The 27,570-nt window shown below is 36.6% G+C and overlaps 1 protein-coding gene across 8 annotated transcripts in view; it reads right to left on the bottom strand.

Annotated features, from left to right (window-relative positions):
- Nucleotides 1-27,570, bottom strand: part of SLC25A21 (solute carrier family 25 member 21) — a 421,620-nt gene that overhangs the window by 389,601 nt on the left and 4,449 nt on the right. For 3 of the 8 annotated variants that reach the window (XM_074365612.1, XM_074365614.1, XM_045504307.2), the window contains exon 1: nucleotides 22,070-23,084. The exons of 1 other annotated variant lie outside the window; for it this stretch is intronic. Coding sequence is in view for 1 of the 7 variants with exons in the window: in XM_010967040.3 (XP_010965342.1) it covers nucleotides 22,070-22,139 (70 nt within the window). In the remaining 6 variants the exon portion in view is untranslated. Of the gene's footprint in view, nucleotides 1-21,804; nucleotides 22,050-22,069; nucleotides 23,085-27,570 lie in introns of those variants that run through there. 4 more of the 8 variants (XM_045504306.2, XM_074365613.1, XM_045504309.2 and 1 more) reach the window with 2 other exon arrangements.

The following is a 27,570-nucleotide window of genomic DNA, read 5'->3' as shown; positions in this document are numbered from 1 at the left end:
CCATCTTGAATATCTGTATGAATATTACCTACCTTACCTGAAAAATTCTTCGGTTGTTCAGGAGAAGAAGGATATACATCTATCAAAAGGTTTGGAGTGATACCTAGCACAGAACCAATTCTATTTAAACATAGACCTTCAGTAATCTAGAGAAACACTCCAGTCTCCTGACTATTCTCTAGTAGTCATCTTTTATGTGCTATGTTCTCCACTGTCTTTAAGATGACCCATTCTCGGTTGTTAATTACAATAGTCTTATCAAATTAAGAGGTTATCTCGCTTTGAAATCTCATCAAAAATAAACAAACATGGATTTGAATAGTCTTCATGCCTTTGTAAACTATGCAAGAAGAAAGAGAAAATGAATACTTATTTATCCAAAATTCAACTGTATGAGCCCAGGAAACATATTTTTGCCTCTCCTACTATTAACTAAAGATATGGATATTCCTATATACCAGTTACAGTTAAGTTCATTTAAAAATATTTCAATGATTCAGCAATCATACTCCTACCCAAAGGAGTTGAAAACTTCACACAAAAATCTGCAAACAAATATTTATAGCAGTTTATTCATAATTCTTAAAACCTGAAAGCAACCAATATGTTCTTCAATAGGTACGCTGACAAACTGTGGCTTATCTGATGGTACGGAAAGTTATCAAGCCATGAAAAGACACGGGGAACCTTAAATGCATACTTCTTAGTGAAAGAAGCCAGTCTGAAAAAGCTACATACTGTATGATTCAACTATATAACATTCTGGGGAAGGGAAAACTATAGAGACAGTAAAAAGGTCATGGCTGTCAGGGGGTTTTATGGGGGAGGATGCATAGATGGAACATAAGGCATTTTTAGGGCAGTGAAACTATCTGTATAATTCTGTGGTGGTGGATACATGATGTTTTGCATTTGGCAAAATGAATATGGCACAGATTTTTAAGTACTAGTATTCAAATGTTATATTTATGCTTAAGTATTACTATTTACTCAACTGTATCATTTACATTTCTTTCCAAAATTTAATTTTGCCCATATGCAAAAGCCCAATTTTAGTTCCTTGCTACAGGCACAGACATCAGCTGATTTTCTTTAAAACGTTCTTACTGTTTATGTCAAGAATGTGAATATATTAGGCTGAAATATAAGTAAATAAGAAAACCTCCTTTAATGGCTCTCAAATGCATCTTCATTTATGCCAGCTGCCTGATTTTTATACATCACTATATTATAAAATCACGAGGAAAGCCAGAAAGAATGGGGTGATGTGGTGTATGCCATCACTACTACGTAGTCTTGCCTTATCAAGGAAGTGGCAATTATATCTGCTATTCTCAAAAGTAAAGGATACAGCATTAAAGGATCCAAAGGCACTGAACCTTATTTAAAACTCATAGTCTACTACCATTTAGCATGTCTGTAAATCAGTGAATTAATTTTACAGGTATTCATTGACTCCTGAAACTCAATAGAATATGTAGAAAACAATTCAGGTATGCTAAAGGTGGATCCTCCATTATTTTTCCATTGACATTATTCATCAATGTCAATAAAATAGTCTTTTATTTTAAAGTGCTTTTATTAATGTTGCTTGCATTCTTAGATTCTGCTTTTCTTCATTTTGCCCAAAACTTGTTTCTTAAAATAGTTTGCACATACTCCACGTGCTTCTGTCTTGAGTGATCATCAGCCACTCGGGGAATCAGCAGCCACTCTGTTATAGTGACAACAGAACCAGATGTGACATCCCACCCCCAAAAAGGATTTATTCCTCATGTAATTTTTTTAAATGCTACTGAATAAACATGATCTCAATTTCAAAAAAATGAAACAAGCAAAAAGACAACAGGAGAGATAAAAAGAAAGAAAAAGAAGCTAACAACAGTTATCCTAGAAGTTTTAACTCATGAATTACCTCAAGTAATTTATGTACTTTGGCATTCAAATGAGTCATAATGAAAATTCATATGATAAAGTGTTTAAGTCTTATTTAATTCTAAGTAAAATAATTTCCAAAATAAATAATTCTTAATAATTATTTAAAATTTGAGGTAAAATGTGAAGGTTTTCCTCGCAGACCAGGTTTTTAACATTATTCCCAAAGCAATGTGATTTCCAGGATAACATTCTAGCCGCTGACAAAAATAACAACATGCTTATACATATACAGCTCTGCCTTGAACACATCTGTCACATACATTAATTCATTGTCTTTGGACAATATCTCTTATCTTTTATCTGTTTCACTCCACTCAATTACCTATACATTTATAATAGTTCCCACTACTAACTCCATTGAAATGTTAAAAATTGTTTATGAGCTCCCTAAGATCCTTCCCAATAGGCTAGTTACACATTACAGTTATATTGATTTTCATAAGGAATCAAGATAATTTTGATTTTGAAAAAGGAAAAACTATTTTAAATGTTTATGTTATATCCTACAAAACAGTCTTACAACTGACTTTTTTGGTAAACTATGTTGCAGTCTTTTACCAATGTTCTTTGGTTTGGTATAAATGATATGGTAAATTTGCATTCAAATTCATGGAACTTTTCAAATCTGTTTCCCATTTAGCTGACCAGCCAAAAACAATATTTTCATTTGTAAACAGCTGCTTCATAATCAGCTCTTTTGTACTATGTGGAATTCCATAAAAGATAGAAAATTTTATTTAAAATATAGGAATTGCATTAATCCACTGCAAATCATTGATTAGTTTTTGTATACTACCACACAGTTTAACTTATAAGGAAAGATTTTAAGGAAAATTTAATCTTGTGTCCAAATATAACATTACTTTAAACATGAGGTCATCTAAACATCTGTCTCCAATATATCACTGGGGATTTAAATCAAAAGTCTGCTAAACATGTACAATCATTTTGAAAATAAATAACAGGACAAATTTTGTCTTGATTATGATTATCATGCATTTTAAAAGGAAACATTTATTCTAATAAGAAAAGTCTGAACTAATTTAAACTTTATTGACATTAAGTTAAAATAGTTTCATACAAGAGTAAGAGATATATTTCATTTATTTGCTGCTTAACAATACTTATATTTTAACTTTTCAACATTATACACATTGCTTTATCTATCCATGTATTCTTAATTGCAAAATATTCAAGGAAAATTTTCAAGACATAAAATGTTTCCACTCAGTAACTGAAAAACTAATAATAGTCTTTTTGAACTTTTCTTCCTTTAGGGCAACCATGAATCCTCAACAAGGACTAAAATAGTTCTATCCATTTAACTGACTTGTGTTTTATGCTTTAAAATAAAATGAATATGGCTAATTATGAGAGACAATTAAGGCAGTAACTTCCCTTCAAGACTTTACAATTTGCAAAAAATGGATGTATTTTTTAAAGTTTAATTGAAACAAACTCTATGCCTTACTGTAGTATTTAATATGTGTCTAGTAAGTACAAATATTTTAATTCAGCAATAGGATTACTTCAAAAACCAGCTAAACACTAGAGATGAATTAGCATTAAAAATAAACTGAAATGCTTAATCTTCAAAATAGCTTCTGCCAAAAGTAAAATGAACTTTAGCAGTAGAAAAGCTGGAGAAAAACAAATTAAAGCATTATTGAAAAATACATTCTTAGGAAAACACCACAGCATTCCCTAATGTAGCAGAAGTCACCAGAAAATTCAGCTGCAAGGGATATTAGTGTCTAGGCTGATCTTGACTGTCACAAAATATAACTGTAAAAGGTGGTAACTATGGATTTCAGAACTACCGCAGTTCCTTTCTTCTTCCTGCCTATGTCTCGGAAGAGCTGATAGCTTTTTGGCCCTGGTACTTTCAGGTCATGGATTCTGCCTTGGTAGGTTCAGGCTAAGAATTTTAAAATGCATTCACGATGCTATATATGTGGAACTTCTCAAAGGCAAAAAGTGTGTCATCTTGGATGCCACTGCCTAGAGCTGCATCAGACACACACCTACAGCTTGATAATGCTCAGTAAATGCATGGAAGAGTTAATGAAAGGACTATCTGACTAAAAACCAAGAATTTTTGCCCTGGTTCAGTTGAAACAGGCTACCTATAAACTGCCTTGGTTTTCCCACCTATAAAATGAGGCTAATTTTTGAACTGTGCCCTCACTGAAGTATTGTGAGAACTGAATGAGACCATATATTTTAAAAATCTGAAAAACCAGCAATAGTAAACAAGTGTAATTATGATTCTCAACAATATATGTAGGGTAGAATTGTATACCAGAGAAATAGATACTGAAAATGAGGTAAAGTATTTATTAAAAAGTATTCTTTTGAAGAAGGTTAAAATTAAAACAATTTGTTTATACAAAGATAATGTGATATGTCAAAATATAGAGAAATTCACTTTGGAAATACAGTTTAAAAACTGGGGGCTAAGCACTCCCTTGGGAAAATTTAACTCTTGTATCATTTTGTTTAACTTTATAAGATGTTGGAAACTTAGTAATTAATATATTTTGGATTACCGGGAAGAAATTCAAGCTTTCTTACATAGTTTATACAATTGAGTTTATCCTGGATATTAGCCTTCCCAATCCAAAAGGTTTAATAGTATATTAGATGCCTAAAGATGCTGATTTGGCATAAGCAATATAAAAGTATGTATTCTTCTGTTGTCAGTGGTTTTCCTGAAAATTTAAACAAACACAGGTAAGACGTAAGTGGGAAGTTTAAATTTATACTGATCTTCGTATTAAAATAGTACAGATTTGTCTTTACGATCATTGCTGTCAATACCTTTAAAAACAAACACTGAAATATAAAAATAATTTTGCTTTACTATAGTTTCCCTTCGTATAACTTTCTCTCTCACATTCAAACTCTGAGTTCCTATATATTTTATAATTTTCCATTTCTTTCTTAGTAGATTTGCTCTACTATGATGTTGATAATAAGTGGGCCCTTGAAAAAAAATCACTTAATTTGGCTTTTCCATATTCAGTTACTCAAAATATACAAAGTACCATATGTCACCTTCAGGGACAGTGTTTCTCAATTTGGGCTGCACACTGGAATCAGCTGAACCAACTTAAAAAATGCTAAGTCCTGGGCCCAACCCCCAAAAAGGCTGATTTAGTCAATCTGGGGTACGGCCCTGGCATCAGGATCGTTTAAGGTTACCCAGGTGATTCTAACATGCAGCCAAGGCTGAGAATAGCTGCTTTGGAAGCTTACAGTCTTGCAGGGAAGATTACTAATAATAGCAACAAACTGCCAACTTATGGGGTGCTTCCCTGTGCCAAGCAGCTAAGCACTTTATGTGCATTACCTCATTTAACTCAAAACAATCTTATGGGGAAAGATTCTGGCACTAATTCCTACTTTATGAATAAGGACATGAAGATAAGAAGGATTAGGAAGTTCTCTCCAGGCTCCACTACTGTTAACTGGCTGAGAGAGAACTCAAAGACAGCTCTCTCCAACTCCAGAGAGGGAACTCTTCATCACTGACTACCATCATGGTAGAAATCATGCCATAAACCAGATAAGAATAGAAGAGACAGAAGAATTACCTTCAGGGATACAAAAACACTAATAGTATATTAGATGCCTAAAGATGCTGATTTGGCATAAGCAATAAAAAACTCTGTATTCTGCTACATAACCGAAAGTTAGCAAGATATTGGAAATGCCCATTTTTCTCCTTAGCCTGATTGTCAGAATAAGTTGCAAACTTTCTCAAAATAGTAGTATTTGAGACCAAAAAAAAAAATCCACACCCAGACGGTGTTCTGATCTAGCTGCATACCACTCAGTTGTCAAGGACACAGGAAGGAACAATGAAATCATTATTTGATTAGTATTTTTTAGTTGCTAGTCAGCATATGATTCTGTCTGTAAACTGCATCTCTGCATTCCCTATGGATCAGGGGAGCTGTCTCTCCTGGTAGTGACAGAATAACCGCAAACAAAACAATCCTTCTCAGGGGAAAGCCATCTTTATCTGTCAGTATTAGTCAGTTGAGAAACAGAGCTGCAGGCAGCTGAAAAAACAGTTTGACTGTTTTAAGTTTACAGGTGGCCTTATAATGGAAAGTTTTACACACTGAAATTCCTTTTCCAAGTTAAAAAAGTTTGGATAAAAAGAGACTAAATTTGGCAGTGTTTTAATGCAATGCTTCTAACCAGCTTGCGAAAGCAAAAACATCAAATTTTAGTGAAGCTTGGTGAACTAAGCACCCGCCTTCTAGCAAATGGACTCAGTTAACTGTTACCACCCTTTCTACGCTGCACATTCCTCACCACTAAAGTCAGATCAGCCACATGTACCTGTTATCACAGGGCCTGGTATATGTAAGACACTTAAGAAGTATTTTCCAAATGGATTCATGGACATTGGGGAGAATTAATTGAAAAATATTTTGAAAAGCAGATTGTATATACAGTAAATAATAATGTCAGTGTGTAAATAGTAAGACATAAAGCTTAAAGCCCAGCTAGAAAGTATTTTGATGTGTATGTTTATTTGCTTGTGTGTGTGTGTGTGTGTGTGTGTGTGTGTGTGTGTGTGTGTGTGTGTGTGTGTGTGTTCTGTTTGTTTGGGAGAAACCAGGATGAAAAAAGAAGGCATTTGACTGATAATTCCATAACCATTAGCATCAAAGATCAGATACTTGGGGTTCCATGAAAGATACCTTTTATGCTTTCTCCAACATTTGGGGCAATGAATCAGATGGGGCTGGTTTATATTATAGGTGGCTCAAAAACATTTTTCCTGATTGGCCTACCATAACATCCATTTTCTGGGGGAAAGCCACAATTTGGAACCTACCTCATAGAAAACAGTACAATTAATTATATTTATCAATCTGGCTACTGGAATAAAATCAGGGTTTTAAAAAGTCACATTAGGCAGCTATTGATGAGAGTCAGGAAACATGGGTGCCTTGGTGGGAAGCCCTGGACAAGCTCTGAGTGAGAGCATGGAATCCTGGAGTTGAGGGATTGGAAAAATAGTACAGAAACTAATGAGAAAAGGAAAGACAACTAATTACAAACTTGGGTAATAATTTTGCCTCAAATCCTGGGAAAAGAACTAACACAACCTAATTAACCTATAAATAAGAAGTTGTCAATTAGGTGATCTCTTTATCACTGGGTGGGACATGGAAATAACTACATTAAAGACAAAGTCTTTACTTGTCTTGACTAATAAAAAATGCTTAATAAAATTTACTCTAAATATTAAATAATTTTAAGATCCAAAAATTTATTATAAGTGCTAAATATAATACAACAACTACAAAACATAAATGTCCTTCTTTTTTAAAAAAGTAAGCCCTGGGATAAGGGAATAATCCAATTTATTTGATAGAGTGACCACTGGGATAATGAAATGAGAATCACTCCTATAATTTCCAGAAGCAACCTAATGACTCCACTTGGGGAATAAAAGACCACTTCATCTGATAAAAAATAGGATTATGCTAATGATATCCAGGTTTGAGAACAAAACAAAACTCTATCACCCCAAGTCAGCCAAGTTAAACAAAATAAGATTAGGTTTCTAAAAGGTAAACAGAAAAATAAGAGTCTACTTTATAGGCTGTAGAACAGAATTATAGTTAGCTTATATTTATATCATGTGTCACTCACCTATGAAGATTTTCTAAAGTGTTTGGAATATGCCTAAATATTTTTATGTTTTCTCTATCCATTAGTAATAACTACACTTACAGAGTGCTTACTAAGTGCTTGGCACAATTTTAAGCACTTTCCATGTGGCAACCCATCTGATCCTTCCAACAGCCTTATGAAGTAGATTGCAAGATACCCATATTTTGTGGATGAAGCACAAACATGTTAAACTGCCTGCCTGAGGTAACACATCTAGTGAGTATCCAAGATGCTCTAATCTAATGACAGGTGGTAAAACATCAGAACGCACATCGGACACCACCTCCCGGTAGTACCTCTACTCTTTCTATAAGGTAAAGTTCACTATTAAACCATGGATGCCTCTTGATAGGGTGCCCTGTTTTCTTCTTCTTTGTTGACCTCAGTTGCATCTGTTTCATTGCTTAGCTCCCACAGCGTACTCAAAAGTTTGCCATCTATGTAACTATTTTTGGAAAACCATGTAATTCCAAAACAAAGATCCAATAACAAAAGTGAAGTAGATCAATGTTTTCATATATACATATATTTTTTCACACACACACAGACACACACACACATGAATATGTTAAATAATTCTTTGGGACACCAGAGTAGAACTTAATAGACCAAAAGAGAAAAATAAGATTAGGTTGCTCTGACCCCACTGAAGAAGTCCCCTGTTGTGTGACTACAAGTGTCTCTCTGTGTCTGCAATATGTGTGGGAGTGACTTGGCAGTTCCTAAGGGAGGGTGGGATGAGTAGAAAGACTGACTGGAAAAAAATACAACACAGCAGCCTTTGAGCCCGAGAAAATAAACCAATCTCCAAACAGTAAACAACTCAACAATCAGAGAGTCCACACTTCTTATAATCATTTCTGGGAAGCCAGGTATTGGGAAGAAACAGGTCTACAGCCCTGCACAGTCAAGATCCAGGAAGACACATATCCATTTACAGAATCAATGGGACTTATAGTACCTAGGATTACAGTCTCTCCAAGACTGACTCCTACTTAGAGCAGGAAAACTAAGCCCCTTTGGATTTCCTTTTTTCCTTTGCAGCTGTTAGGAATAAAATGGAATAGTGCATCTTAGGCAGTGCGTGGTTCCTGGGGTAATGTCTCAATTTGGTGGCAGGCATTCAGTAATGATTCTTCTCACCATCAATGACATGCACTTGGCATGGAAGGAACTGAACCAACTTCTTCAGGTCATTTAGGAAGCAACACATGCTCTAGTGTCTTGAAAGGTTTAGAATTTTTCAAGTTAATTAACATTCAAAATTGAAAACCAAAATAAATGTGACATTCATTCAGCCATCTATTCATTCAACAAATATTTATTGAGTACCTATCCTGTGCCAGATTCTGTTTTAGGGGATACAGCAGAATAACAACAGTCCAAGATTCTTATCCTCAGGGAGCTTCTTGTCTACTGAGAGAAATCAGGACATGTGTTAATATCTGTCATTGTTCTATATCAAGTTTATTGAACGATTAATATTATGAATTCTTATATTTAAATAAACATATCAATGTTGCAGATCAATAAAATATAAAAACTAAGAGATTTTCTTTTAATTTAATACATGGCTTTTATCCCAGCTATGAAATGTTAATAAAATATATATATATTAAAATATAATATGTATTATATGTAATAATATATATATTAAAAGTGTGACTTTCTTCATGTTTATTCAAATGCAAGAATACATAAATTCATATAGGCTGCACAAATCATTTTAAAAAATGCATTTTCCAATGCAGAAATTGTTTATTCCCTAACAATCTAATGACCACCACAATCCTTACTTTCTCCAACCCTGATACCTCCTTTGGTTCACACTTCTCCTTCAGTCCTCCTCTGCTGTCTAACTCTTCAAAATCCATCCATCCATTCATTTGTTTACTGCACTAATATGTACAGCAACAATTGGAGTGAGAACCTCTAGAACCCATCTGTCCTTGTCCCTTAATCCTAGAATTTCTCAGAGGTTGAAAAAGACATACAACCTATTTTTTGAGACTCTCAATTTTCCTTACTAAACAAGTGAAGAAATGCCAACTAATAGAGTTATTAAAATGAAGTTTATTTTCGAGTCTAACTCAAAAAGATACACGTTTATAGTTTATAGTAGCACTATTTATAATAGTCAAGATATGGAAGCAACCTAAATGTACATCGACAGATGAATGGATAAAGAAGATGTGGTTATATATGTATACAGTGAAATATTACTCAGCTATAAAAAAGAATGAAATAATGCCATTTGCAGCAACATGGATGGACCTAGAGATAGTCATTCTAAGTGAAGTAAGCCAGAAAGAGAAAAAAAAAAAATACCATATGCTATCACTCATATGTGGAATCAAAAAAAAAACGATACAAATGAACTTATTTATAAAACAGAAACAGACTCACAGACATAGAAAACAGACTTATGGTTACCAAAGGGAAAAGGCAGGGAGGGATAAGGGATAAATTTGGAATTTGGAATTAACAGATACACACTACTATACATAAAACAGGTAAACAACAGGACCTATTGTATAGCACAGGGAACTATATTCAACATCTTGTAATAACCTAAAGTGGAAAATAATCTGAAAAATAATACATATTTATATATATATGTGTGTGTGTATATGTATATGTGTAACTGAATCACTTTGCTATATACCTGAAACGTCATAAATCAACTACACTACAATAAAAAGTTTTTTAATTGCAAAAAAATAGTTTATTCTAAATGCCTACATTTCACATAGTAATTCTTTTAGTACACACAGTTGCAGTGACAAAAGCAATGACTTTACCTCCAGCTTTAGTTGGAAGAAATACCCAAAATTTTAAATTTACAAGACTTCCTGTGAATGTGAAGCTGCATCCAAAGGTCCCTCCTTATCCTGCTGGCACATTCCTATCTCATTGCTCTGAATATGACACCAGGCTATCTCCACATGCTAGCATCTCAATCTCATTCTTCACTGCTTACAGCCTTGAAACCTCCAGGGAAGTTAACATCAGAAGGGTTTAGGACCCTGCATTTGGGCTTAAGAGTCCTAAATGTCCTGGGGTTCAGGGATCCGATTAGTGATATTTTATATTTATTACAGGTTAAAAAAAAAGATCTCTGTGGCTCACCTACAAATTTCGTAACATTGTTCTAGAAAGAAACGCACCCTGGTTGCAAAAAACTAACCTAAAACTACAAATTTTTGGAACGTGACCTACACATTTAGGGCATTACATGAAACTGTATATTTTTCACACATGGTAACTGCATTTCTTCTTTTTTTTTTTTTAGTATTATCTTATATGTTTTTCCTATACATGGTAACTGTCTTTTATTTTTTAATCTTAACTTCCCCACAAAAAAACTTACCATCCATTTCTAACTTATGTAAATAATGGAAAGTAATAGACTTCCCTTTTGAGTTTGCAATAAAAAAATTTCTGCACATCTTATATTGATGATATGTCAAATATTCCATTATGGAAAGCAAATCATACTGTTTAGCATAGGACTACTTTTATTAGACATCTTTGGTCAAAAAGTAAAAGTTTTCTTTTCAGGAATGTTCTGAGAAACTACCACTCCTATAAGGAACATTCCCTACTCTATTGGCAAAATAAGATGCTACGAAAAAATCCAAAGTACTTAGCTTCTAAACTAAAAGGTATTTTCTTTACCTATGCCACTCTTATGACTGGTTAGGCAGGACACATAAGCAAAATAAGTCTCAACAGAATTGTTTTGTGGCAAATGCAATTTGAACAAAAATAGATTTATTGACTGGCTACTATATTCTAAGCACTGTGGTGGGCCGAGAGATATAAAATAAATAAGACTTGGTCTCTACCAAAAAGGGGCTCAGTCTTCACAAGGCTTAAAAAACAAGAAATAGATCCTGTGTAATCATTTAAACTAATTACAAAATCAAAGAACACTAAAGTAATTGTGAAAAGCGTCCATGTAGAGTGAAATATAACACAGCATAATATATAAGAATATAAATGGAAACACTATAAATACAGATAATACTGGATAATGGCTAAATACCCAATATTGAATGGACAAACGATACATTTTTTAACTATGGAATACATAAATTAGGCAAGGGTCATGCAGACAACATCACCACTGCTTTTTTTTTTTAATACTGTAGGTGCCAGTATCTCTATTTTTCTTTCTTTTATTTCCCTTCTTTGTTTCTCCTTCGGCCTTCTTATCTCTAGCATATGTGTGCTTGAAGGAATAGAGGTATAGACCAATAAAGATCTTGATGAAAACATGGAGACAGAAAAAGTCTTATCATTTCTCAAGGCGCTATTAGGCAAACACGAGACTACATTGCTCTGTAAAAGAAAGTTACTGATATGACTTATAATTTGGATATCATCATATTCCTACTTTCAACTTAAAAGAATATAAATATGTTCTTAGTGAAAATAAAAACTGCTGAAAAAATTCACTAGAGTCTTTAGCACTTCTTATATTAAGTACCTTCAATATTCATCTTTTTTAATAATTTTCCTAAAATTTCCTAGCTGTGTACATTTCTCACTAAGAAAGAATTTGTTTAATTTAGTAATCATTTTTAAAATATTTTGAGACATGGGAAAGTTATACTGCCATCTTGTGGTTAAAAATTCATATACAGTAGCAAGGGCTTGCAGAATTTCCCATTAACTCTACAACACACTATGCATTAATCAAAAAATAATAATATCCTGTTTGGAATTTATGTTTAAGAAAAATATGTTCTTCATATATCTCCCTTGCGTTCTTATGTTAAATTCCACTAGATTAAAACAAGAAATGGCATTTTGAGTGGCAGCCTCAGATAAATAAAATGAACTATTCATTTGGCACTTTGGAGCCTGCTCACGGAAGTTTATAATTTACTATTAGTGTAATATACACTCTAACACTGAGAATTTAGAGAAACAAAATTATAGAATCTAGGAACTTTGTTTTCAGGAGGTAATCAATCTCCAAGACCTACAAGCAACTAATATAACATTTATGCTACGCTTATCAAGAATTTTCATTTGATTCAGGGCTCTACTTTAAATTCAAAAGCACCATGGAGAAAATAAATATTACAGCAATAGAAATAGTTTCCTTCATCCCTCTCAGTCATAAATAGCAACATATTTTTCCATACATAGCTAAGAATTATAATTAAATGGAAAAGTTAATTCTAAAAGTACAGTCCACTATATTTTTCAAGTGTATAATCAACCCTCTATGATCAATGTAAGGCACCTGTTCCAAATGTTTTATAGTGGTGCAATCTGATTAAAAGTCAACACACTTCTACATCTAATTCTGTCTGCAGAAAGCTTTTCCCTTTTTTTAAAACAAATCACCAAAATTATAGGAAGACAGCACCATCTATAGGTCTGCCCAAGTACAGAATGGAGTTCTTAGACTCAGATGTTACTACTGCCCACTGTGAAACCATAGCCAACCAAATGTACATCCCTAGAAGAAAATTCCAAAATAATCCTGCTCATTCTTGAATCTCTGGAGAGGCATCTATAATTTACTCCCCAAAATTTTACTCTATCTCTACAGTCATTCTCCAAAATAATAATTGTAATAACAACAACAACAGCCACAGCAACAAGAACTAAAACCAAAGTTCCCCATAATTGCATTATTCTGATTTTGGTACACTTGATGATCCATGGTAACTGTGAAGAAATAGCACAGTGGCATGTCTTTTCCCTCTCTCTCTCATAGACACATACAACGTAAAACCTTTTGCCCACAATTCTATTTTAGATGTCATTCAATTCTACGAAAACATGTATTTCATTATTCTTTCACCAAAGTTATATCTTCTCCTTACAGTGGTCCATTCTAGTTTTTACACACATTCAACTAAATTCACCCTTGTGTTTAACCTAAAGCTACCAGATTTACACAAATGAAAAGGCTCAAGACAAACCTATTTTCATGCAAATTAAATTTCCTTTTTTTTTCCATGCACAAGCTTGTCCTGTCTGCTCTGGGGTTGCTCCCACTCCAGTGAGTCATTCCCGTGCCTCACCTAGTTGCATAAGGGTTCAATAAACAATCACCTGAGGACTGAGGCACAGCTCATTCCTAATTAATTGCCTTCAGGGGCTGGCAGAAAAGATGTAGTCCTGTTGAAGCTGACAGAGACCCCTGCTGGGTAATATGGAGAATTTCATATCAGTGCTGTGGCTGGCATTCAAGGTTCCAGCAAAAACAAGAAAAGGCTGGTTGCACCAAGGGCAGACCCTGTTTGTTCATCAATACTCAAGGTCCCGGAAAAGCTACAGTATTTAATCCAGCCAGAGGAAAAAAAAAAAAAAAAGAGGCCTTATGAAAGCAGTACTCTGTGCAGGGCTGCTAACCTGATTTCTCAATCTGCACACCACAAGGTGGGGTGGGTAATAGAACAAGCTTTGAAAGCAAAGAGAACAGAGTTTGAGCCCATGCTCTATCATTGGCCTTGAGCAAATTACTTAATTTCTCTAAGCTTCACTCTCCTCATCCTCAAGAAATTACAAATTAATATTGATGATTTAAGCAAAGTAAGCTTTACACATAGCAATCATTCAATAAGTATTAGCACTTAAGATTTATCTTATCATTTCTTGTTTGTCTTACTGTAATTATTGACTAGATAATTAGGTAGGATCCACACAACACCCAGGGAAGTTCATTTGTAACTTCTTAAGATAACAAGAAGAATGAATGAGAAAGACTGAACTCAAAGTAAGAATGAGCACAACTATAAAACAAAGAGAAAATGGTATTTGAGGGCCTTATATCGGCTTCAAAATTTACTTCTGAAATATTTTTTGAAAATCATTAGAATCCACATGACTCTTGAGTTCCTCATTATTTTAAGTTAGAAATTCAAGTCTGGGGGGGGCACAGAGTTGGAAATATAGATCGGGGGGTTACTCACCTAGGGATGGATAATACAGAAGCAAGAGAGCAGGGAGAGAACAGAGTGGAGAGGAGGAGGGAACTTAGAACCCCGCAGAACATCAATTTTTGAGGAAAGGAAAAGAAGAGAAACTAGCAAAGAAGACAGTAAAACAGTGATCAAATATGGAGGAGGTGAAAATCAACAGCAGAGACAACTTTAAAGGGAAAAATTGGTCAGAGATGTGAAATTCCACAAAGATTAGGTAAAATCAGGAATGAAAGGCAATAGTTAACAGTTTCAGCAAAAAGGTAAACACAGATATTCAATTAGAGTAGGTTGAAAACTGAGTGAGGAATTTTTCACAAAGGTTGCCAATGAAAGGAAGATAAACACATGACCTTAGCCTGAGATACGGAATGTGAAATTGAGAAACACAATATGAAGAGAAAAATACAATCAAATGCCTATTGTAGGTTGAACTGTGTCCCCTCAAAAGATATGTTCAAGTCCTAACCCCTGGTACCCGAGAATGTCACCGTATTTGGAAACAGGGTCTTTGCAAACACAATCAAGTTAAGATGAGGTTATACCAGACTGGAGTGGGTCCTGATTCAATGAGCGGTGTTCTGTAAGAGGGAAATTTGGACACAGACACAGAGGCAGACAGGGAGAGAAAGCCATGAACACAAGGATTGTTGGAACTGCCAGAAGCTAGGTAAGAGTCATACAACAGATTCTCCCTCAGTGCCTCCAGAAGGAGCCAGCCCTGCCCACACTTTGATTTCAGGCTTCTAATGTCCAGAACTGTGAGAGAATGAATTCCTATTGTTTTATGCTACCTAGTTTGTGGTACATTGTTCAGGCAGCCCTAGCAAACTAATACAAGGACTATGGATAACAATCAAAAGATACAGACCTACTAGAATATTTACAATGTGTATAAACCACACTGCAAAGTACGGAAATAACTGACACAAAGATAATCACTTAAAAGCAAAGGGAAGAGAAAATTGGTAAGAAAAATTAGTTAAAATGTAAAACAGTTATAAAGAACCCTGTAAAAATCCCTTTACCTGGTTTCATTCATTGCCATTTTAAGAGACCACCTACTTAAATCATAAAGATGTTTGAAAATGATGGGTTCATCTCTTTTCAGTTTGGGGTCCTGAAACAAAAGATGATGCATAATTTTTTTAAATGCTCCTGGGCCTCTCACTCAGAAGGTGGCAGAAATTTTAGACCTGAATGTCTTCACTTCTTTTATTGAATGATCACAACAAAAGAAAATACTGTTGAAAGAAAGTATTGCTGCAAGTTATCAGTTGTATGATGACTAAAACCCCAGAATACCTTTCTTTCTTCAGAGTAGGACCTTAAGGATAATATTCTGTGGCTTGGGCTTCTGATATTTATTCACTAATATGGTCAACAAACATTTCTGGGCACCTACTGTGCTATATACCTAAAGTACCAGGTTCTCAGTGGTCTGAGATGTAGTCAAGACAGAGGTGGGACACAGGGCCAGGGCAGTGGGAGGTGAGGAAGGGCTGGTTTAACAAAGTGTCCCTAAAATGTTGTGTAAAAGTTGTCTTATGATCTCATGTCAATTGAATCTTGTGCCCACATACTATACTTATACTTTTAAAACATGTTTCAGTGAAGGATAGTAAAATAAATCCTTTGAAATATCCTTACATAATTCATATGGCATTTGTCCTTAAATACATATTTTTGAAAACTACATTTTCTTTGAGAGAGACAAGACTGTATTTCAATTAAAACGCATCCTTTAAAGGTATTTCATAATTAATTGGAGCAATAGAGTTGCTTCCTCCTATGGGTTGAAATAAGGGGATTTTTTTCTTCCCTAATTACCCAGATAATGGGTTCCAGCCTCCCTCCGATGTATCATAAAGGCTCACCTGTTTCACTACAACCTGCTATTTATTATCAAACAAATGCAGTTTGCCAAATCTTGAATTTCCAAAGGTGCCATTTATTCAAATCACATGTGCGTCCCCTTTGCACCCATTCCTTGATCAAAATTTTAACCTTGATTACCCCCCGGGTGCATCAGCCCTTTTATTACCGAGTCCAAATTAAGATCCAGAGAACTATTAGTATACACACTACCTATTAAGGCATTTCTTTTAACTGTATTTTAACTATTATGGGTTAGAGTAAGAAAAAGTAGAAATCTTGTGAAAATGAAGATATACAAGATCAGGAGTCTAAAAAATAAGACTCGAAATTATCCTATACCTTTTTGGTGACCTTCTTAGGTTGAAGGCCTTGGACTCTATCCCAACAATTTGGAGCACATTTTACATATAGTCTCAAGAGTTAATCTCCCAGAAGCCTATCTATCCTTGAATCCCAGATTTCCCTCCTCCAGAAAAAGTCATTTCACTTTCTCATTTGATCCCTTGAAGGTGATTAATGAAATAAACTGCACAAAGTACCTGAACTGTGTCTGGTGCAGAACTGGAAAACTTATTTCCAGAATACTTTGACTAAACAATTTGACAAAAACATCTCCAGTGAGATACACAGAACAAAAACAGTGATTGAAGGATGTGGTAGGGTGTGTACCTAAAAGATACAGGGGACTAGGATGGGGCTGGCGAGGAGGAAACAGCAGCCTAGAAATTTGGAGAAATAAATCGTTGTCCTGTCAGCATGGTGATCATATGAATGATAAATGGAGAAGAAATGCCCTAAGAAGCATTCTGAGTGGGACGTGCAGATGTCAAGAAATATGAGGGTAAGATTCTGGGAGGCAGGAGGAGGAAGGTCCTAGAGATGCCACTATGGAGGGAATTCAGTGTGGACAGGGCTCAGGCGTGCCCTTAGGAGGAAGTTTCAACAGGCCTGAGCGACAGCAGGGTCTCTCAGGAGGCCAAAGGGACTTCGTCAGAGATCTTGGGAGAGTCTGAAGTTGGGTACAAGAGCCCTCTGAGAACTTGGGAAGAAAACCCATCTGAGTGGGCCTAAAATTTGGCTCCTACACGACATGGGAAATAAGAACCCCATGAGTTTTGGAAACACATGGAAGGGTCCAAACTGGTCATCAGGGAGAATGAGAGGGTCTAAGGTGGAGCCATGCTCCTGGCTCCAAGGAAGAGATATGCATAACAGGGAAATCTCCTGGAGCCCTGCTGGGGAGCAAGCAATGTAATGATCTGGGATCTGGGGATGCCAAGGCCCAGGAACCTTGGGAGCTCTAGCAAGTTTGGGGAATTCTGTCAGTGTTGCTGTCAGATTTGCTGCCAATCCATTTGGTGTCTTTGTGAAGAACAGAAAAAAGTTTCCTTCTCACTTCCCCCCTCCCCCGGCGGACTCATCTCTGCTCTAAGATACACAAATTATGAACTGGAGCATGGGCTAGATTTCAGCTCCCACTTGCCCCAGTGGCCAGTGCCCTTTTTCAGTACACAGAGGCCCTGGATGGACTGAGACTTTTCTTCTCACTGAAAGCTAATCTTGTGCCCATACACATGAAATGACTTGGAGAGGCAAGATACTATTAAGCAGAAAGACTGTAAGGATTGTATTTGTAGATAAAAGTTGTTTTAAGGGATGTAAACTAATAGAGAGAGAGAGAGAGATAATAGAGGATATTATCTACTATCTAGTTTATTAGACTTGATCTCTCCAACTTCTAAAAATGGGAATAGCACATCCCTAGTGTCTCTCCTATCCTGTTCCTATGGAAATAGTTGCATGCTTGTGCAACCACAAGTCAGTTAATTAGGCCCTCTGTGTATCAGTTTCTTTATCCTGGAGTTGTGGCGAGGATTTAAAATGTTGATACAGGTAAAGCTGAGAACTGGGTAAGCCGTTTAGGTTTCATTCGGTAAATGTTAGCTATTTTTATTATTTGCATCATTCAATGTTAATGAGAATGTTAAAATTGGAGGGGGCTATAGAGGCCATCTGGGAGATATTCATGCAGAAAATGGTTTTCAAGTTAGGCCTTAGAAAATGGGTATGAATAACAGGTAGAGAAAATAAGGGGAAGACATTCCAGGTATTGTGAATAAAGATGGAAAGGTATAGGCAACATTTAAGTGTGGTGAGCAGATCTATGGAGCAGAAACTGAAAGAAATGTGTGACAGAGGACAGGAAAATAAGCCTGAAAGCTAAACTGAGGGCACATGATTAAGGAGTGCAGAATTCACTTTTCTCTCTCTGATCAGCAATGGAAATCAAGAAAGATTTAAGTTGCAACCCTTTGCGATCTGGCTCCCACTGTGTGGAATCTCTTCTCAAAGGTCTTCTAATGCAGTGCTTCAAAAACTTGAAAGTGCAAACCGGTGACCTGGGGAATCTTCCTAACATGCAGATTCTGCTATGATAGGTCTGGAGTAAGCTCAGCCTGAGAGCCTACTGCAGGTACTAGCACGGTCCTCCCCGCTATTCATTAGTGGACCACACTTTGAGTACCAAGTGTCTAATCTAATGGTCTCTTCTCAGTCTCATTCTTGCCCCCTCTGCAGTGTTAGGCCTTGCTAATCTTCCTGAAGCTCTCTCATCATCAGCTTCTGTTCACTCACCTAAATTTTATGCTATTGCTTGAAGCTGAGAACGCAGACTAGAAGTCTGCTCTGTAAAACTCCAGTACATGTTGACTTGTGTTGAGCTCAGCTTTCATCATATAAAATAAAGTTGCTGTTAGTAACAATATCTATATATAATAGCTACAGCAGCAAGTTCCAGGCCAGTCTTTAAATGTGTATGTTCCAACCATCAGTGCATCAATCAATTTGGTCTTTTAAATTCAAACATTACAAACCATCTTTCAACAAAAGATACATATGTCATTATAAAAGCTACCTATTGCCCATCTCATGATGTGTTTAGCTTCTTTGGAAAATAATCTCCACATAGACCACATAGGTAAGACTTGACCACAGTTTGACCTGAGTCTTGACAGAATGCCCTGTGATTTCTTCTATCCTAAGGGAAGATAAGCAGCCTGGTGAGGACCTAAGAGGCTGTTTACCCCATTATCTTGTGGAAGGCTGTCACAAGGCCATTTCTGATCCATCTCCCTAGTTTCAGTTCAGCACAAGACTTTCCACCTCACTCTCACTTAGGGGAAAGCTACAGACTTCAGTGTAAGTCTACAGAACTGCTAGGCTGAGGTTCTGAGGTGGCTCCTCAACAAAAGTGACCCACCAATCACACCATCTATCACCTGATCTCTTCAGTGTTGTCTGTGGAACAAGGGATACAGGGAACTGACACCATAATGACTTGCTTTTGCTGTCTGTGTAAGTAACTGTCTAAATCCATTTAGGCATGTTTACTCCTCATTGGGCAAATCTATGGAAGTGTGGCAAGCCATCCTGACAGCTACAGAAATACTACTTGTGACTCTATTATTGGCCACCACCCAGCTGCCTTGGAAATACTCAACTATTTGGCAAAGAGAAGAAGTAAGAAATGGCAAGAGATTACTTCCTGAGTTCCCCTCAGTGTTCTACCTCCTGATTCCAGTCAGTTCCAGGAATGCATCTCAGACCTTGAATTCCATGAGATACCCTAGTATTTCTCCAGTAAACCTCTCTAGCTTTTTTTTTAACCCTTAAGAAAGCCAGAATGTATTTTTAACCTTTACCATCAAAAGATCATACAAGACATACACAAAGAGCTTTTGAATTTGATGACAATATCAGTAATCAGAGCTCCAGTCCTAGAGATTTGAATGTACTTTCTGATTTTTTTAAATTTCTACCTCTTTTGTATATTAAGTTATTTTTGGCCCTTGGCCTATTATATGTAACATGATTAGCCTGCTTTTATTAAAGTCCAGTAAAGTTTTATGAAAATGTTATTGGCCAAGTGGAAAAAAACATGACTCTTTTTCACTATGATGAAAGTATAAATTACTCTCATCATTTATCAATAATTCCATAGTAATAAATATATAAGTCAATATGCTATGATTAATTTATCTTATAAATGTACTAATTTTCACTCATATTAGTTACAATTGTAAGAATATGATGGAACAACACATTATATTTATGCCAAATATTCATCATCCAACAAAACAGGATTCAAGTTTGATTTAATTTTAACACCTCTTGAGTTTAGCTGTGTCTAACAAGTATGATCACCTATATAAGCCAATATACAAATGCTTATGCATCACTAGTGGTAGGTTAGGATGTTCACCAATTAGCCTCACTTCCCTGTTGGGCCAGCTGAATTTTCTTTAATCAGGGTCATGGACTCTAAATCAAGCAAGTCAGGGACAGCTGGCAGAGTCTTGCACATTGTGGAATTTGACCAAAATAGTGAATAAATTGGTGCAAATTCATCATCACTAGTAGGAAACAATTTAAAAAAAGTAGAAAGTAGGGCCACTGACATCATAACAATGGATGGACATAGCACAATTACATAGAAGAAATGAATACCTGATTGCCATATTCATGAAATGTCATCTTCAGGAAAGTGTACAGGTTGCAAGAGACACATCTGGCTACCTGTGGTACCCCCCTGAGATGCAAGGAGTTTCTGACATGATGATAGCCAGTCATAATTAACATGTTAACAGTCCTTCATAAAAAGTCCAAGTTTATTTGAAAATAAAGTAAAATTTACTGGTCAAAGTTAAACATTAGCCATCCAGTCATTATCTTAATATGATTTATTAGAGTTACCACAATATAATTTATTAAGAGACTATTTACATTTGTAAACATGTTTTATGGTGGTGAGTGAATTATAGTAATTATTTTATATATTTATAATAAAAATGCATCACAGTATGTAAGATTAGATTTTCAATCAACTCATAATTTACAGTTTAAAGTGTCTTTAAAATACGTTCACGTAACATAATCTCATGGTTTAGTAACTTCCTATAGCCACACTTAGTAATTATTTCCACGGTTAGTTACAACAGAATTCTTCCCACAGCATAGCTCTCCATAAAGTAATGTGAGCCCATTATATCAGAGGTGTCTAAATGTGTTAAGGTGTTCCTTTCACCGTAATATGCTTATTTAAGGCACGAATAGCTCCAAGCAAGCACAGGATGAGTAGGAAAACCTGTGGAATCCTGAGGTACATACTCCAAGGACGGCCGGGGGTGGGGGGGTTCTACACTCTACAAGATATGAGCTAGCTGGGAGAAAAAAAGAGGCTACAGTTGCTAGCAAAACTAAATCTGACAGAAATTGGATCATTTCAAGTAAAACAGCGAGGCCAAAAGGCCTCCTCAGAGGCGCAGGCCTTGGGGCTGCCTACCTTGCTTTCCAGGCTAGAGCACAGAAGGCGGGAACCCGAGAGCGGCCGGCGCGGGCGCCGCGGGGACTTGACCCGGGACACCCGGCGCCCGCCGCCCGCTCCCGGCCTCCTTTGCTCGCGCGCTCTGTGGGCTCAGGCTCCGCGCGGGGAGCGCGGAATGTGGAGGAAGGAGGTAAAACTTCGGTTGGGAGACTTGTCTGAGAAACGTTTTCGGGGCACGCGAAGGGAAAAGTGACTAGCCCCCGGCGGGGCGGGGCGGCCTTACCAGCGGAACCACCGGCCAGGATCTGCCGAGAAGCTTCGTTCGCGAAGCCGACAGCGGGCTTGGCCGACATCTTCGACACCCGAGCACCACGGAGTGGGCTGAGAGGAGTGGGCGAGCTCGCGGGCCTGAGTGCCAGTCTGTAGAGCCTTAACTGGGCGGGAGAGCCGGGGCTGCCTGTGGGCCGAGTGGCTCCCTGTGGGGCGGCAATTCGGCGACTGCTCGCAGGCGGCGGGAGGTTTGGGCAACAGACGCGCCGCGTGAACGCCGGCGGGTCGGGACCTGCTTGTCGCGCTCCTTTGGGGGCTCCCTCTCGCCCCCGCCTGGTTCCCTGGGCTCCAGGAGGGTCCCTGGAAGAGAAAAGACTCGCGGGTGGGGTTGGATTGGTCGACCGCAGGCGGACGGTTTGGTCTCCTAGATTGGCGCCTATCGGGAACCTTCTGCAGAGTTTGGCAAGCTGGACGCTCTGCCTCTGATAATGCAAGTTAAAAGTGACCCTGGCCTCGAACTCCAGCAGTACGGCTGGGGCGGCCCTTGCCCTCTGGAAAGCCAGAGCACAGTCCAGCTCTAAAGAAGAGACAGGTGAATAAACTCCTTGGAGTTCTCCTGCAATTGTGGGCTGTAGCAACTAAGTAAAAACAAATCCACTTTACAGTTATCTTACAGTTGAGCTAATGTAGTCTAAGAAATGGTTTTGGCTGAAGGGAATTTATCGAATACCTCATCTACTTGGGATTTATTTACTGAATGACCAAAAAAAAGAAAAAGAAGGCCTTATTAGAAATAAATCTCTTCTGTACCCCTGGTCAGTGGTTCACAAAGTATGAACTTAGAATCCAGAGGTATCAGCCTAATGGGTGAGTTTGTAGGAAAAGAAAATTCATGGTCCAGCCCTAACCTACTGAATCAGAATCTCTAGATATAGGGCTCAGAAACCTGTGTTTTAATATATTCTCCAGTGATTGTTATGAATGTTAAAGTTTGTGAACCACTGACCTAAATAATCAAGGAACATTAATGAATTACTGGTATATTCTCTCTGTAAAATGTTTAATTGTTCACACTAGCCCTTTAGGATAGTTGACAAAACAAAAATACTACTTATACCATCTTTAAACCACAAATTGCAAATGCTGTGTAGAAGAGACGCAAACTTCTGAAATTTTAGAAAAATACCTGTCACATCCTTAGCAGGCAAGAAATGATAGGAGTAAAAGGGAGAATGAGAGGCTTTGGAACCCTTATTGCCATATTATTTATTAAACATGGTATCTAAAACTAAATATATTGTTTGAACCATATAAAATTGCCATTTTTGAAGTTCAAAAACCATTGAGTATCAGTGACATATAATATCAATGAAAACAATAATCAATAATAAGACTAGAAAAGAGTTTTATTTGAGCCAAACTGAGGACTAGCCCAGATGTCAGCTTCCCAGATTACTCTGAGAGGCTGCTCCAGAGAAGCAGAGTTTTCAGCACAGTTTTATGTCTTGTCAGAACAAAGAAGCATTAACAAGTCCTTTTACATTTCCTCAGAGTTTTAAAACAGAACAGGCTGGCATGTACACAGCGAGTCAGTATGGCCTTGGTACCGGGGAAGGGAGTCCTATCATTGTGAAAGGAGTTACCAGCATTGGAGTCCCAGGAAGAGAGGCATTTAATCTTTATTTTTAACATGGACATTCTTTACTTCTGGCTGGTGTGCTCTTTTCTTTAATAATTAAAGTAGATGTACAATGTATGTTTGATAGGCCACAAACAGGCTATCTTAGTTAGCATAAAATTCTAGTTAACTCATGTATAAGCCAGAATGACTCCTCTGTAGCTTAAGATGTGAACATTTCTTTTGTTAGTAATAATGTTCAGCTTAATATGTATGGTTACCAATTCAATGTACCAAAGACAATAGTTGTTTTTAAACTTTATTCTTAGTTCTTAGCCTGAGCTATTTAAAAGCTGGTAGTAATGATATCTGACTGGCAGAAATATTTAAAGTGAGGAATTGGAGAGACTTGCTACTTACGTGATCATAAACACAAAAACAAAGTTTTTCACATTTGATTAAAATTACTAAGTTTGAATGTTTACCAAGAAATAGTTTTCAGAAACTTTTGCTATTTAGAGTAAAAGCTTTCAGGCAATGTTTCAACCTTTTGCTAATTAAATATGAGGTCTTGAGTGCAATATAGAATCACTTATTCATTCAACAAATATTAAGAACCTATTGTACACTAAAAAACTAAAATCAGAGTTTCAGAGCTCATAGAAAATATTTCCCTCATTTTCTGCTGAGGAAACTAAACTTCCCAAAGTCACACCATAAGTTAATGGTATAGCTAGTATTCAATCCAGGATTTTCTCTTTTAATAGCCATGGGGTTGTAGATTTAAATATTAACCACAGGCCAAACTACATTCTGTCACACAGAAACCTAAAATAATTAAATGTCCCCCCAAGTTAATTTAATTTACTCATATATTAAGTAAAGAATTTTTTAAAGTTAAAGAAATGTGTTATATTATTAAATACTATTAAACTCCAAGGCGTACACTGAACCAGATTCTACATTCGTTCATTGAGAGTTTAATAAGTGTCAGCACTATGTGCTGGCAGTGTTAACAATTAAACTCCCTCCTGGAGCATATAATCTAATGGAGGAGATTGTACCATGTTGCAACGTAAGTAAATTTTTGCCTTCCCTAGATTATTTCAGGAAATACAATAATACTCACAGGTCAAGATTTAAAGACAGCCTTTTGACATCATCCATTATTTCATGAATATCTTAATCTCTGAATATTTAACCTGAAGAAGTGGGTGCAAGTTTGTGGTCTCCCTAAGAACTCATTCTCTCAGGATCCCTACTGACTCAGTCAGAAGACTCTCCCAGGCATCTTTCCAAATACCCTGTTAGAAAATTGCTACCCCTCTTTAACCTCTCTGGACTAGGACATATTTCTTTGAGTAAAAAAAAGCAAGGCTTGATATTACATGTAATCTAGCCTTATACCTCTAGTTTAGTTGAGGAGATAGGGCCTAGTTTTAAGAATACTCTGGAGCTTTGAAGTCAGCCAGTGTCAGTCTACGGTCAACAAGTATCCACTGTGCTAAGAGCTGTGATAATGGGACATAACTCTTATCTACAGCCAAATTTGCCCATGGCCAGTGTTGGAATGCTGGGAGGTTTAGCACTGGGAAATTTTATTTGACCTACTATTTTAAATTCTGTATACATAATGCATCACTTTGCCGTTTCTACTATTATTTTATATAATGCTGTAATGTCCTGCCTGATATTAGAGCAAAACTGCTAAGGTATCAAGCTTATATTTTTAAAGTACTGATTTATGTAGCTGATCTTGGTTGAAAATTACATAATTATTGATTTATCAGTTTGCAAAATGACTAGAAACTTAATCTTTGGGAAACTTAAAATACTGAATTTAAGAATCTGACAATTTCTTCAGTGTCTTTTTGGAATAAAGTTTTTGTATTGGGCCATTGGATCAGCTGTTCAAGACCAAAATAATAGTGGCTTAAACAAGATTGAAATTTATTTCGCCCTCATGTAATAACACAATTGTAAACCACAAATAAAGCTCTGGCCAGCAGAGAGGAAGAAAGGTAAGAAGGGTAAAGAAAGCCCTGGAAATTACGTGAATCTCATTGGTTAGAACCCCTTGGCCACAGGGCTATACCTAGGCCCAAGGGAGGTTAGGAAAGGCAGCATTTTGCTGGGTGACAATGTGTCCAGAAAATATATATACACCATTATGGAAAAAAGGGAAAAACATATTCGGGAACAACCAGCAGTGTCAACCGCAGTTTGGGAAAACATTTAGGAACAAAAAGCTATACTTTAAAATGACAGTATTTGTTCATTTTGAACGATTTTGTGTTCCTCAAGTCTAAAGTTTATCTTCATCAGTTTCTAACTAGAAAATGCAACATAATCCCATAGTACTTGATGTACTATGAGTGGAGCCACATTTTAAAATACCATTCCCTGAAAGATACATAGCCATTGTAGGCTAGAGACTCTTTTCTTTAGATGTTAGAACACTGTATACATACAGACAGGCAAAGGCAGAAGTTGGCATACATGGAGCCCCTCCATGGAATAAGGTGGGAAGTTGGGAAAGGTGGTCGATGGACACCAAATTAAAAACTCTTGACCAATAGAAGAGACTATAACTCTTGAACTATTGAAGAGATCTATTATTCTAGAATATTCTTAGGCAGAAGTATTAGAAGTATTAACGAAATGCTGTTTTCAAGTGAAAGATTCTTATGTGCTTTAAAATTCTGTGGGTCTGAGTGTCAGCTCTAAGTTCTCAGTGGCTTATAACTTACAAATACCAAGTTATCATGTTATTATTTAGGTAAGATCTTAGGTTCCAATGTATTAACATAGCATTCGTAAGTTCCAAGGGACTCTAACTGCACAGTATGAAGAAAATAATTACTTGGAAAACATTTTTCAATATATTATTGTGATATGATAAGAACAACACTTACAGGTCATTTATATCACAGAGTTCTCTTATTTGAGACTTGGCTGTGAATTTAGGAGTTAAGACTTCCGAGCTGTCAACATGCAGAAATCCATGCACTTTCCTCCTGGGAGCTTCCCAGGCCTTCGCTTAGAACTAATTTTAGACCCAATTCTAAAAAGTTTGGTAGGGCGGATATCTAATATCTTGGTTCACAACAGATTAGAAAAAAAAATTAAGAGAATAGGGGAGATTCTAGAAAAGTGAAGAGCAATCTGCAACCTTCAGGTCATATTCAGCCTGCCTAGCAAATGGTAATAATTACAAGATTCACGTAATGCTTGCTTATGCAAGGCACTAGGCTAAGCATTTTGTAACCCATTATCTTATTCACAGTATACCTGTGACAGAGATACTCTTATTTTCATTTTACAAATGAGAAAATTCTGGGACAGAGGTTAAGTAAATTTCGCCTGAAGTCACACTGAGTATTTGAGTTATTATTTGAACCTAAGTATATATAATTTAGGAGGCCTCTTTCTGAATCACTACCTATACTGTTTTTATGGTCTAATTTTTGTCAGCTACAGAAAAGAATCAAGACATAAAATTATTCACAGTAAATAGCTTGTGGCATCTTTGACTTCCATAAATGATTGATAAGCTGGATCAGGAACTTTATATACCTGAAGTTAGAAAAGTACTAACTTCAGTGCCATAAATTTTATTATGTGTACATGGTGTGAATTTTCTGTCTGCCAAGTCAGGGTTTCTCAACAACAGCACCACTGACATTATGGGCCAGATAATTCTTTGTTATGGGAGGCTGTCCTGTGCAATGCAGGATATTTAGCAGCATCCCTAGACTTTACCCACTAGCTTCTGGTAGCAACTCCCTCTCCAATTGTGACAACCAAAAATGTCTCCAGACATAGCCAGATGTCCCCTGTAGGGCAAAAATAGCCTCAGTTGAGAATCACTGGCTTAAGTAAAAGAGCTAATATAG

This window comes from Camelus bactrianus, chromosome 6, assembly GCF_048773025.1.
Source record: "Camelus bactrianus isolate YW-2024 breed Bactrian camel chromosome 6, ASM4877302v1, whole genome shotgun sequence".
NCBI classification, from domain to species: Eukaryota; Metazoa; Chordata; class Mammalia; order Artiodactyla; family Camelidae; genus Camelus; species Camelus bactrianus.
Note: the sequence above shows the minus strand (reverse complement) of the source record. Positions and strands in the feature narration are given on the sequence as shown.